The 14,350-nt window shown below is 36.5% G+C and overlaps 1 protein-coding gene across 1 annotated transcript in view; it reads right to left on the bottom strand.

Moving 5' to 3' along the window:
• Positions 1 to 14,350, bottom strand: part of SV2C (synaptic vesicle glycoprotein 2C) — an 80,037-nt gene that overhangs the window by 13,639 nt on the left and 52,048 nt on the right. Inside the window, exons 4-8 of the mRNA XM_066182274.1 lie at positions 7,526 to 7,659; positions 7,279 to 7,368; positions 3,501 to 3,611; positions 2,066 to 2,154; positions 1,546 to 1,710 (exon numbers count right to left, since the gene is read on the bottom strand). Of these exons, the coding sequence (XP_066038371.1) occupies positions 1,546 to 1,710; positions 2,066 to 2,154; positions 3,501 to 3,611; positions 7,279 to 7,368; positions 7,526 to 7,659 (589 nt within the window). The remainder of the gene's footprint in view (positions 1 to 1,545; positions 1,711 to 2,065; positions 2,155 to 3,500; positions 3,612 to 7,278; positions 7,369 to 7,525; positions 7,660 to 14,350) is intronic.

Here is a 14,350-nt window from a genome sequence, read left to right as displayed (position 1 = left end):
ACTAATGAATTCTTTCTTTGTTTTGGTCAGAAGAATAGTGTTTTCAGTCCATTAGTTTTAGTTGCTGTATGATTTCTCATTTGTGACAGACTGATTAAAATCAGGCCGGAGTTATTCATTATCATTTTTCATACAGCACTTTCCATTCTAAAATGTAGAGTAGTTCCAGAGGAGAACAAAGAAAATATAGTGATTAGATTAGTCAGTTGAAACAGAAATGACAGACTACATGTTCTACATTCTTCTGATGCACTTTTTACCTTTGGTCAGGAAGTAGGTGACTACATTAAAATTGGTGTCTCAATGAGTTGAATTAAAATCCAATAGGAAAGCAATGTATTAAAAAAATCAAGTATTGATGGATCTTCTCATTAAGAAAGAACATGAAGGAAACACTGAGATTGAGAGTGAATAGGGTATTGAAACATTTATGAAGGAAGGATATCAAATCTTGGAAAATGTTTTGTGAATCCCAAATAGCTATCAGAGGCATACTAAATTTGTACATTTGAAAGAGAAAATTACTCATTTAGTATAAATTAGTGTTAGATTTAGTGTTTCACAAAAATATTCTGTTTGAATTGATACAACTTCAGTTACTGACAGTTCTTTGATTTTAGGAGAACATCTACATTCTGAAAAGGAGTGGGATTTGGAAGCTATGGCTAGGTTAAAAATTAAATAACTGCCAATTTTTTTATTCAATGCATAAACCTTGAACTACGTCAAAACTCAAGCACTACTACTACTACTACTACTACTACTACTACTACTACTACTACTACTACTAAATCATCACAAAATAATCAATTTCATTCACTTACATATAGACTTCCCTACGGAAATAATAATTACTTATTATCATGACTTCCAGCTGACCATTCACATGGTTGTTCTGTACATTTCTTAATAGGAACCAGATACCTAAACCAGCTGTGTTTAATTTTCCCCAAAGCTATCTAGTTATTTGTGAAATTCAGATATAGCCCTAATATATTTGCCTTTGCCTAAAAAAAATCACAAAAGGCATTGCTGGAGTGTTGTTCCCCATCTCAGAGCTGTTCATGCTGTTTATTGGTTTACAGTAATGTTTGGCTTTCGTTTTTCTGTGATAAGATCCTAACCTCCCAATGTTCAGTCTTTGCACAGAAGTGTCTCTCATCAATAAAAAAAGAACCAGCGACAGAGATGAAAGTACATCTTTCCCCAGCCCCCTATAACACACTGCATGTGTTGGATCTGAAAACCTTTGAATCCCACTGTGAACGGAAGTAAAACTGACGTAGGCTTTTTTGGTCTGTTTTGCAGGACGACAAGGAAGCTGGATTTGCATGGTGGATCCTCACACTGAAATCACCAGGGCATGTACACTTCTCCCCATGCTCGTGAGTCATAAGAAATTAAGAACAGAAATAAATATTTGCCAAAAGGTAACAAAACCATCTATCACTACCTCACAGAAAAAGAACTGGGTTATTAGGGTGAGCTTTAAAACTTGCATCTGTTTATTTCCAGTTAAGCCAAGATATTAGGAAACCTCTAAACCTGTCATTGATGTATTCTCCATTGCTGTGGATCTGGTTTTCCAGAGTGAAGTTGAAGACGAAATGTGAGACCTCCTCATTGCGGAAATGTTTCACTCGGGATGCGTACTCGTCCGACTGCAGATGTTTAATGACATCAGGAAACCAGACAGATAAGCCATAGTAGCTGTGAAAAAAAACAGGAAAACTTCAGGCACCAACCTCACTCATTCAGAAATCCAGGCTAGGTGTGAATGAGCAGCTCCCTAGGCTGCATATGTGATGGAGCTGTTCCTTCATCAGAATAAAATCCTCCATAATATAAAATTATTGAAAGATGCTGACACCAGAAGATGTCAGTTTTTCAAAGAAGGCAATCCTGATGAGTCAGTTTTGCAACCAAGAACAGAATAACTGACGATAAAACATTTTGTGGAAAGATCCTGAGTAAAACAGATGATCACAGTGTCAGAAATTTGCATGCAGATTATTTTTCTGTCTGTCAAGACTATAAAAAACGGTTTAATCTCAACCACTCTTACCCAAAAGACAGGGTGAACCACACAGCTGTAAGTTTGATCGTATTATCCTTCACTGGGTAGTTGAAGCATCTCATAAATGTCAACCAAATCTGTAAATCATTATGAAACACATTTATTTACATATCTTTGGTTATTTTGAACAACTTTCTTAAAGGCTAGAAGATATTTGATTCTTATTTGCTTGCTTCTTCAGGGCATAAGAGAGCAAATCAGCTCTCTGGCCACCCTTCTTTTGATGCAGCCCAGGATGTGGCTTTCTTAGCTGCAAGAACACATTTATAGTCTCATATCAATTTTTTTGTAACCAGTGTGGACTGTGTACAACAATTCAACTGTATTCTGATCACCTCAAACTTTCTTAATGTCTAGACAGCTTAATTTTACTTTCTCAGAGAAACCAGGGATTTTCTGAGAAGGGGCAGTCTGTTCTCAGAGGACCTAACGCCCATCATGCAATGACGAAACTGCTCTGACCCAGGGTCTAGTTCTAGTGAGATAACAAGGACATCAGCCAACCAATCTGCAATTTCTCAAAAGCTGTTTTAGTAAGACGCCAAATCATAATATTTCAGTCTTCAAGTGCTCTATTTTTGATTAGTAATTGCATAGGTAGACAGTTTTTTTAGTTTTTTAGTCTGGATTTTTTTCTTTTCCCTGGGGAAAATGTGACTTTTCCTTACAAAGTAATTTTGTGGCAAACCTTGGTTTGCAACACTTAGTCATCATTTTAGAGAGTTTGAAATGATAGATTTTTAATAGTTGCGAAAAGACAGTTTTGAACTTTTAAAAAATTAATTATTGAGGCCTTTTCAAATTTTTGTTGCAAGACTCAAAGATACTTTGTAATTTTGGTTTTACAGAAAAAGTAACAAAAGGACAGCACGGTCCCAGCAAGCTTGTGTTAAAATCTGAAATAGCTCTAAACTATTTTTCTGGTTAAATATTTGACATAAGTAAAAAATATATGCAGATACAATGTCTTATAAGGGCATTAATTTACACAATTTATTAATGAATTTATCATTTTTTAACTGATGCAGCTGCCTCATGTTCCTCCTGATAATTTTTCATCTCCTGATGTGTCACCTCCTTCCTTACATATATATTGATCCACATTCTCAATACATCATTATTTTGCGCTGTTTATGAATATCACTATGTAATTATTAGCCATCAGTTCTGTGAGGATCAATGCAGCATTTTCTTCCTCTAAAGCTGGGATAAAGCTCTGTGCATTCACCTGCATTTTTTTCTGGGTCAGGAAACAAAAACCTTACACTGGTTCCTGATCCCCTCATTGCATGGAAAAATGTAGCATTGCAGCACTCAACAGCAGGAGCTCAGCAAATCCATCTCAAAAAGCAAATCCATCTTCTGAAAGTTAATTAAAAAGGAAGAAGGTGATTGCAGAATGGACAGAGATGATGTTACTTACACCATACAGCTCTGTGCGAATTCTCACAAAGCACCTCCTGTACCAAGTTCCGGTGTCACTCTCTATTTCTATGAGCTCATCTATCTGCTTGGGTGTTTTGATCCTGGTAACCTGGAAACAAAAACAGAACAAAAAAATATTTGTAGTTTCTGGAATCATGAACTGCCTGTGGAGGAGTATTTGTGGGGTTTATTACACCCCATCTACTAAAAATAAGCAAATGCTCAACCTGTGTCTACACTAGACATGTTTTCGATGCATAAAGGAATAGTAACTCATTGCAATACTGAAGTCTCTATGGATGCAACTGTTTCAGAAAACTCTGTATTCACGGCATGAAGGAAGTACTTTTCCTCTGGCTACAAAAAGCTGTGGCTGTCATATTCTTCTATAGAGTTGTTGTATATACCTCCAATGCCACAAAGAATAAAACATTAATTTAAAGCACCAGATAAGCATGCCCAGAATTTGCCTTCAAATTGTTTCTGACTTGCTATCACAACACTGTTGGAAGTATTTTTGATTAAAGATACAATAATGAAAACAGTAGTATTATGTCATAAATTAGTAGTTGGACAACCTTTTATTATTTTGTTATTTTTTCTAGTGTTCAACAGAGAATTCAATGGAGAGAGAAAAGTGAGGTGAAATGATCTGGAACCATGCATGTTCTTGCTGTTATGAACAATCATCTACTTATTTAAAGTGAAATGAGATAAAGAGACTTCAGGTAAAATACAGAACTACCAGCAACAAAGAATGTAATGTGTCCTACAATGCTAATTTTTACTTTTATTCTCTTGTGTAGCAGAACCAGGACATGTTACATGGTCTTTCCAGACACAGGACCTGGCAGACTAATTACTACTGTATGCTTTTTGTTTAGTTTCTGCTCTGGTCCCAGCTTTTGTGATATCACAAAAGGCACTGTATTCATCTACAGTGTATTTTAAAAGAAGATGAGCAGAGAACAGAAAGAAAATTAATAAAATGGGGAAAGGGAGACTGAGGGAAACATATATATCCTAGGACCACTGTATGTCACCAGGGACAAAAGTTCCCTGGCCTCGGTGGTTCTTTAACATATGAAAAGTCCTATTGAGTTAGGATAATAGTCCATCTGGAACATGCAAATTCGGCATGTCAGTGTATGAAGAATGAAAAAAAACCCACAAACTCAGAAAAGAAAATCTATTTTAAAGAAAATGATGTTTCTGCTTAAAAGCAATGGTATAGAAATATGCAATGTTTAAATTTTAAAAAATCAAGCCTTGGTGTAAAGAAAAGTATTTACGGGAAAAAGAATTAATACGCTGTAATTGAGGAGTAGAAAAAATTTTGATTTTAACGATGAAAAGCCTTTTTTTTTTTTTTTTTTAAACTGAAATATTTAAACCGAGAGATCTAATGAATAGGTATTTTAAAAACCCAGGAAGTTAATAAAGCATGTACATAAACATCTAACTTTGATAGATCCATGACTGAAGATACTATCAATTTCTTAGTGTCTGTTAGTGTCACTGTATCAGGACAAATTCTTCAAAGTCTGAAGAGCCACCCTCTCAATTAATTTAGGAACCAGAAGACTGCATTTCTGGATTAACTCTAAAACCAACTGCTTGTCGGTTGATGCCACCTCTTTCTAAAGGCTTGAAGTTAATCCCCTCAGTAATATGAGCAACAAGAATAAACATAACTTGTGAAAAAAAAGCTTCTAGAAAAAGATTAAATCAATATAATATGGGAAAATGCATAAAAGAAAATCACACTAAAACTATAGGCATAATGGAGGAAAAGTTACATTATCTGTAGAGTCAGAAAAAATACTATCAAAGCATGTCTGATGAAACTAACAACATGAAATGGAGGAAAAAAGTAAAGCCTGAGTCATAGAACGGCATTGGATAAGCAAAGGAGGAGTATGGAAAGTTTAGGAGAAGTGTGTGAATAAATTACTGAGACAAAATGTCCCAATATCAAGACTAATTTAGGAAAAAAAAGAAATTAAAAGGATATGTCAAACAAATTATGCATGAGTTCTTTGCTTTCTGGGTTTTATGAGACGAAGTGCTGATGTTGTACAATAAGAACAGAATGATGCATTTTCTAATCATATTACTGCAAGCTAAAAATAGGCAGTTCTATATATGTCTAACCTTGACACACAGCACAGTATTTCTAATCTCAACTTGATATATGGAGTAGAGTTTTCCTAAAGCTCAAGGCAGAAACTGGCAAAATTAATGGCTGATCAATTTACAAAAGCAACTGTAGATAAAGTGGCTGAGTGTCACATTTTTACAACTGCAGAGACAAAGGCTTGTTAGATCACAAGAGCTGGAAACAACAAGCATGTACTTTGTTTTCTCCTCCACAGCTGCTTTAGGACGTGATTACAATTACGTAAAAGTGACGTGAGAGGCTTATCCTTCCTCCCACATTTTCTCCTAGCACATTTCTGTCTTCTTCCTTGTGCCTAAACCAATACTAAAGGGGGTCAGGGTCAGTGCCATGGCTGACTGTGAAATCAGTCGATGAATATCAATAGTAGCAGAAAAAAAAACTGGAGTCACCAAGAGCAGGCATATTCTGTCTGAAAGGAGCTCAGATCAGCAAGAGCCAATTGTGAAATTACACCATAGCTATATGTGGTGTTAGGCAAATCCCTTTACTCATAAATTAAATCAGAAAATAAAACATTCGATTAGGTGGGATTAGGACTAGGTCACCAGTGTACCAATAAATGTGGGTTTAACATGGTAAATGTGCTAACCAGCTTTCTTTCAAGTCAAATATAGGAACTCTTGAGCTTTGTGGAAAAGTTTAAATGGAAGCAATGGAAACTATATCCAAGGCAGCAAACTGCAAATCTCAATGGAATGTAAGTTGTGTGGTCATATGGTCATCCCTCAAGACTTCCTGCAAATGCAGAACCTTTAAGAGGATTTCTTAATTGAGTTATAGGTGCATTATAATAAGAAGAAAGATTCTGGAAGAGAAAAAGGATACCACACATGGCTCTGAGGGAGCAGAGTGCACATACTGACATAGCACTGCACAAGCTGCAGGGGCCAACTGGATTTCAAAGCAAGAAAGTGCTGTTTGATCCTACTGCATCCAGGAAGACAAGATTGTTCTGTATAGTTTTCATAAATAATAAAGATGCCATAAAAAAATTCCAGTTTTGAATTGTCAGTTTCTCCTTCAATAGAAGCCCCCCATCAATACTTTAAATAGTTTTATAACAATTTTATAAATACTTTTAATAGTTTTATAGTTAGGCCTCAACAAATTGAATTTGAGCTTCCAAGACATTTTGAGAATATTAAATGTTTGAAATTACTATAGCATAGAAATGAAAATATAGTTTTAAAAACCATTATTTTACCTGATAAGAATGGAAAAATATTCCAAATCCTAAAGACACAACAGCTAACTAATTTGGACCTCTATGTGCCTATGGTTATTTCTCAGAGTCAAAACTTAATAAATAAAAACCAGATGGAATCTGTTAACTATCTTGGTACACCAGATAAAATTATCATGCTGTGGCTTCATACACCCATGACTATCCTGACCAAAGGTAGATTTCTTACCAGGCATTGTATATATAACAATTTCAGTAGGAATTCACAATGCTTTTTACTTAGGTATTTAGAGTGCAAAAAATTGGCTTAGGCATTTAGAGTGTTAATATTGATTGCTTAAGCTGTCCAGACCTCACCAGTCAGGAGGCTTGCTGATGTGATAGGTGGTTAGCTTTAAAAGCAGTACTCACAGTGAAGACTTTCTCAGGCTGGCCACGAGCACGCATGTTTGTGTCATGAATTTGCTTGAGTATCATCCAAGCTTCATCATGTTTTCCAACCTAAACATTAGAAAAAAACATTTGAAGTGCAACATGCATACAAATTAAGTTACTCATTACAGTCCCTGAACAATCTAAAATGCCTGTTTGGTAGAGGTCATGATATAGAACAGAAATAATTTTGACTGGAATCTAGAAACCATTTGGGAAGTTATACCTCCAGCAGGAACCGTGGGCTCTCCGGCATAAAGGTGAGGGCAACCACAGAAGAGACACAAGGCAGTGCACAGACAATCACAAATACTCGCCAGCTGTGGAACTGGTAGGCAGAGCCCATGCTGAAACTCCATCCTGTGGAAGTAGAAATTCACAAAATGTAGACAAATAAGGAGTATTATATGCGTTATCCTACATATGCTGCTTCTTGGAGGTGCAAAATGACACCTATATTTAAATGAAGCCTGTCTGATGTATTTCCACAAATATTGGTCATCTAAAAGATAGTTTTACACTATGACTTTTAGCTTCTTGCATGTGACAAGTCATGAGGGAAATTGGTTGTATTATGGATGAAAGACTTTCTTATGCAGGCATGAACAAGCTTCTTTCAATTCTCTTAGCAAAATCTATATTAAGGTAGTTATGTGAACCAAATAGTGACATCATCACCATGCATAAGAATATATACGCACAAAGAAATAGTTTTTTGTGAACAATGGAAGTGGAGAGAATTAAAAATCTACACACAAATTATATATTTTATGGAATTGCTTAGCTTTCCTTAGGGTTAAATTTTTCTACAAAGTTGTTTTCAATACTCTTGAGTCACCCAAGCAAAACTGGAGGGCTGGTAGTTCAGCTTTTTAATAAATATCTGATGGGTTGCTATATTATGACTGGACTATTGAAATGCTATAATTGTAAGAAAATTAAGAATGTCTCTAAAGAAAGAAAAAAGTATTATTTGGGTAACTACTGGCCTTTTATTATGGCTTCAGTACAGCAGAAATTTTCAAGGAAAATTTTCAAGGATAACTTATTAAAAAGGTGAGTGGAAGATAAGAATAATGGTAAAGGACAGAAGAGGTTACAGGAAGAAAATGAAATCTTGGGTAATGAAAGAACTGATGTACTGGATTAACCTATTATTTGCTACCAGACTTTTCTAGGTAAAAGACATAGTTAATTAAATCTGTCTGAATGTCAGTAAGCAACTGGTAGGACATAGGACCAAATGGGCTATTAAACAGTCCTCCAAAGGAAGTATTTATGTGAGAAATGTAAAGCGTGTTTTGGATTGTAAAGATTCTATGCTGTGCATCGTAAACACATTATGGGGAAAAAATTTCTTTCTCATAACAAAGTATTACATACTACCACATGAAAAATGCTGTCAACCCATGATTTTTTTTTCTCAATGGTTTGGTGAAACATCTTGATCAGGAGATGTGGGAATGTGTTTATTTCTGGTCTCTTACAAACTTCCTATGTTTCTGAAATTATATCAGTTTGCTCTACAGCCATTTAGCACTGCCACCTTTACCTCAGGGAGAAAGGGATGAATTCAGTAAGAGCATTGACAGTGATCTTGGAATCCCATGTTACTTTTTTTCAAGTAAGGCTCCATACAGAGATACTTAACTACTCAAAATGTCCTTCCAACTAAACACAGATATCTAAAAAAATAATCTTAAATTTTATACCAAAGTAAAACATGGAATTAAAATTTGCAAATAAACGTGTAAACAAAACAAAGTAAGTTGTATAAGTGTATTAGAATTCACTACTGATTTTTGCAAAATGTTAACATTTGATGGTATGGAATGTCAAGTCTTAAATAATATGGGTGTATTTTACATCTAAATTGTGAAGGGAAGGAAGTAAAGAAAGGTTTACACTGTGTTAATGAAGCAATTAGAGACCGTAGGAATTCAACTAGTTGGGATGGACAGTGGCCTGGCCTCAACTGTTTGCCCAGGACGCATCAGCCTAAAGCCATGGGAAATGGAAGCATAGGCAGAGAAACTTAAGGGAGTAAAACTTATAGGGAGGGAAACTTATGGAGAAATGGGAGTACAGGCAGTACAGGCAGGGAAACTTACGTTCAGGTTATGGCGAGAAGAGAGAGATCATGGGAACTGTTATGCAGATTAGGCTGTTACATATAAGGTTATATGCTAATAATTGGTCAGTTGCTTTTCCGTATACGGTCACGTTGCTGTTCATAGGTTCTTTGTTCTGTTCCCAAGATTATATAATATATAATATTTGTCTTCTGCTGGCTGCCCACCCCAGGGCTTCATCCCCTGGGGCTACTATGTACGGCTTCTGGTTTTTGTTAACTGCCTTAATAAATTGCTTTTCGGGCAAACACACTCGTACCCGCTTCTTTTACTTCCCTGGTAGCTGCGGCAGACAGTGATGGTCATCTTGGTCAAGCCAGAGAAATATGAAATGCCCAGGGGACTGAGCCCAGACAATCAGGCCCCTTTGGGTTTCCTCTGGACTCTGCCCTGATGGTGACTTAATAGAGAGAGTTATCCTCAACCCAGTTGTCCAAAAAGGAATTGTAATAACGTGAAAACAACAATCAGTAAGGCGTTCACTGGAAAAATGAACTGGAACAAGGCAGCAACGAGGGGCCAAAAAGCCCAAGGCTGAGGTCAGGCAGAAGTATTTATACATCCCAGTGTGGGAGGGGAGTTAAGGAAGGGTCTGAAGGAAGGGTCCAATAAGAGAGAACGATTAGGAATATTAAAATTCCTGCACCAAAAATCAACTTATGATAACACAAAGAATGAGGAACATTTTAGCAACCGTTTGCATAGAGAGCATGTGAGTCAGCCTCTTGCTGTTGCACTCAAACCAGGGTTTCCCAGGGAATTATTCCAAGGTTTTCCTATTTCTTGGGGAAACCACCATCTACAGACCTAGCTTTATTGCTGGATTGTGATAAAGCCTCTGATCCCAAATCAGGGTGAACTCTGTTCCTCAAGTTACGTCTGACCACAAAAGACCATGACAAGACACCACACCTCCGTTTTGGACATTGTGTAAAACATTTTATTCTAATAATTGGAATCACATCCTTCACTACATAATTTGAAGTATAGAACAAAACCACCTGACGCAGAATTTGCAAAATAATTTTTTGGTAAAGGCAATTTTTGGCCTGATCTGAATCAGACTGATTCAGAATTTTTGAAAATCTGAACTTTTCAAAAATTTGAATTTTCAAAAATTTTTAAATTGAATTTCAAAAATCTGAATTTTTGAGCTGATCTGAATCTCTGAGCAACTGTGCAACTGCTAATGCTGCAGGAAAGGCTGCACAGGATGGGAGTTTTCATCTTTCAAGATGTTTAGTATCAGTCAAGGTACTGGCTCTGGTTACTAGAAACTGTTCCAGAAATACACAAAGCCACTGGTATTGTTAGATAGTCTGCCTTTCACAGCCTCAGTTTGTGTTTTATGAGATTGAGCTGGACAAAGGGCAGTTCTGCAGTAAATGAAATCAACCTAGCTTTATACCTGTTATAAAGCAACAGCAACATCTTGCGCTCTGTAGCCAGTGCTGGAAAATGCTCTTGGTAATTTATTTTTAGTTGTCATTTATTAATATAAGTGAACCAAACTATACTTAATTAAACGGAATAAATGCAATGTTTATTCTGCTGTCTTTGTGACAACCTACAAAACATCTTTTTGACTCCTCAAAATACCTGAGGGACATGTCAAGTGAAGCATTCTTTGTGGTTTTTATTGCTTTTGTTCCATCTTTTTCACTATACTCTGTATTAGCTGCTGCAATTTATCTTGTGATTTAATGTATCTGCTGAATTAATGATAAAAAAGAATGTCAAGATTATAAAAAGCAATTTGTAGAAAAAAACCTGGATCTGCAACAGAGTTTTCTGGAGGTTGCTCCTCCTATCTATTCCAGCACCAGCACTAGATCAGCAAAACAAACGTATTTCAAATGCACAGCAAGTTTGGATTTATTTTTATACTTAACACATCCTTTTTCCCCAGGTCATGAGCTAATCTGCCATTAGAGCAGCTCTGAATTTAGCTCACAAAGTGGCTTTCATTCCTTTTGTACGCAAGTCTTGAAACTAAATCAAATTGTGTTCTTGGCTGTAAGTCAAACTCCTTCTCCCCTGATTTATGGCAAAATAGCAAAGGCACAGCAGCACTACATGGCTGCATTCAGTGCAGTGCGCAGCAACTGGAGCCAACCTTCACCCTTGCTCCCTGGCTATACTGTATTCCAGAGTCATTAATCTTGAGAACGGGGGCAAGTCCCAATGTTTTAGGAATTGCACAACATTTGGCCCAAATGCATCTCGGGAGTAATGTACTATAGAGCAACTCAAAACCTGGGATGGCTGAACCTGAAGCTGCTGCAGGAACTTGCTAAGTACCACCCTCCTGTTTTTCTCGCTTCTGGAAAAGGCCAAGTGAATCACAGACATGGCAATTAGTGACTACAGAAACACAGGAGCACACAGGGGAGCAAAATCAAAATGTACATGATGTTAGTCTGTATCCAATCACCTATTTATGAGCTGAGCACAATGTCAACAAAATCTTGTCTCACAAAACAGCTCCATCAGCTCCATAACACTAATATATCAAAAGGATATTATAAAATTCTTTCTCCAAAGGAGGGAAAAGAATATTTGTCAGAGACTTTCTAAATATATATAGAGGGAAACCTGTCCACATTAAGATGAATTTTATGAATGTATAACACTTGATAAACAGCAAGTATCTTCAAGCACAAGGATCCTCTCCTACAGTAGACACGTTACAAGAGAGCAGTTTTATGGGGATAATTTGCTTAACTTTCCACAATAAGGGTTGTGAGGAACATGATGGATGTCTACAAATTCATACATGTTACACCAAATTGCAACGTGGACAACAAAAAACACGGGTGCCCATAGGCTCTGTATAAATACTGGCTGACAAGGAGACAGCTTATATATTTACCAGGGGAATAAAGCTGTGAACACCCTTCTAAGACACTAAAGTTGGTAAAGAAAATGCAATCAAATAGTTATTTTATGGCATGGCTAGCTAAAGACTGAGCATTTTAACAATTTTTGTTAGTCATTCAGTATGAATAAGAGGAACTAGTTTCATGGCAGTGTCATAAGTTTCCCAAAACCGATTTTTCATAGATTTCTGTCTTTTACTAGATCAAAGGAGGGAGAAAATGCAGAAACATACCTAAAAATTACAGATGGGGGAGAAAGAGAATCAAGGCACTTACAGTAATCCATAGACTTCACGGATTCTTCCAAAGAATAATTTACATGATTTTATAGCTTTTCTTATTTCTGTTTTAGCACACAATCTTGGGGCAGAAGTCATCTTTCTAGCCTTCATTCTCAACGTTTTTGTTTGAAATATTTAACTAAGAAGCATGATTGCTCTAAATTGTCACTTGGTGGCACTGTTACCGTACTCAATACAAATAAAGCTTAAAACCTTGCAGGAAGAATTTACTACCAAGTGCTGCTGTTTTGTTGAGTATTTCCCTAATATAAGCTAAAGCAAAATTATAAGGACTGGAAATATTTTGAAGCTTGCCCCACTTATTATTACACTTACATTTTTTCTGCCCTGGCATTACCAAGTTAAACTGTCAGTATCATCTAGGATTTGAGACCATATACTGCTACTCATTAGAATAAAGGTGAAACATCACTGAAACTGAAAAAAAGAAAAGTTCAGGTAAGTTACGTGGCTGAGGAGGATTTGCACACATTTTTACAAAACTGGATGAAAACCATGATTTTATATAATAGCAGAAATGACGTTTTCAGAACTCTTCTCTGTTGTATTGTGAAATTCCAGTAGCGCAAAGTAGAACATTTGTCTTTTCTGTGATTAAATTATTAATATCACATGGGAAAATCAATGCTATTTTTAGCCTTTATAGATAGTTAAACTCTCTACAAACCTAGTCTCAGCACGTCAGCTGCTGGTAATTTCTAAAGAAGGAATCTGGAAATGAAATAGCTGAAGCGTGTGGCAGACCATGATGGAGGCAACTTAACATAGATGCATGGTTCTCTAGCTAAATGTAAATACCGCTTGAGGATCACCAGTTCAATGGAAGAATCTAAAAGTGTTCAACAGATGTATTTTGCAACCACATCAGTCTCAGAGTTCATCTGCTGACACTTAAAACTGTGATGAGAAGGAACAAGGCATTTTCTAAAGACTCATTTCCTCTGTCACAGAGAAAGGGGTTTGTAAGCACAGGCCAAGTCACTCCTCTGTGCAGGCATCGATATTTATCTTAAGACCTTTGAAAATCAGGTCTTTAGTCACTCCAGTAGGCAGTATTTTCTATTCAGACAGCCCCTGGGACAGCTGCAAGAAGAACTGATCTTGCATAGAAAATAATTTGTTCTCAAATACTATCAAACACAGTCCTGCATAGCACTGTAGCCCAGGTGTAGTACCATTGATCAGTGACACCAACAGTCCACTTTTTCAATTTCTCCAATACCTGCTGTAGAACTGCCCTGAAAAGTTTTACTTTCCATTGAGGAGGAAGTTTGCGTATCCTGATATTTCAGACAATGACATGGTAGGATATGTGCCCAAAATTTGAGGTTTAGTAATGACAAGTAAGGCTTTCACTTAATCTTACAAGTGCTCTGCAGAATACTCATAGAGCTGTTAGGTTTGTTTCCTCGAAACAGAAATGCTAATGTATGAGGCCTGATAGGAAAAAAGAACCCATAAAAAATTAGTTTCAAATCAGAATATTTAGAAATACTGGGGTGCAGGCAGATGTGGAGGGAAAGCAAAGGGAATTTGTAAGTTGTGTGCATGGTTTGAAAGGGTCTATCTGAAATCTGACTTTCTTTGGGCCCTGAAGTATGGCTGTATTAAGATGCTGTGACTCACAGTAGTCAATGCAGTCACGAAGATAATATTTAAAATGAAGAAGAGATGAACAGACCTAATCATATAAGAGAATTAAAGCAGTATCCTTAATAGAGAACTGCAGGTACCCAAT

Source organism: Chamaea fasciata, unplaced genomic scaffold, assembly GCF_029207755.1.
Source record: "Chamaea fasciata isolate MVZ Bird 193981 ecotype frontalis unplaced genomic scaffold, bChaFas1.0.hap1 SCAF_4, whole genome shotgun sequence".
NCBI lineage: Eukaryota > Metazoa > Chordata > Aves > Passeriformes > Sylviidae > Chamaea > Chamaea fasciata.
The sequence above is the reverse complement of the archived record's forward strand: the minus strand, read 5'-3'. Positions and strand labels throughout refer to the sequence as shown.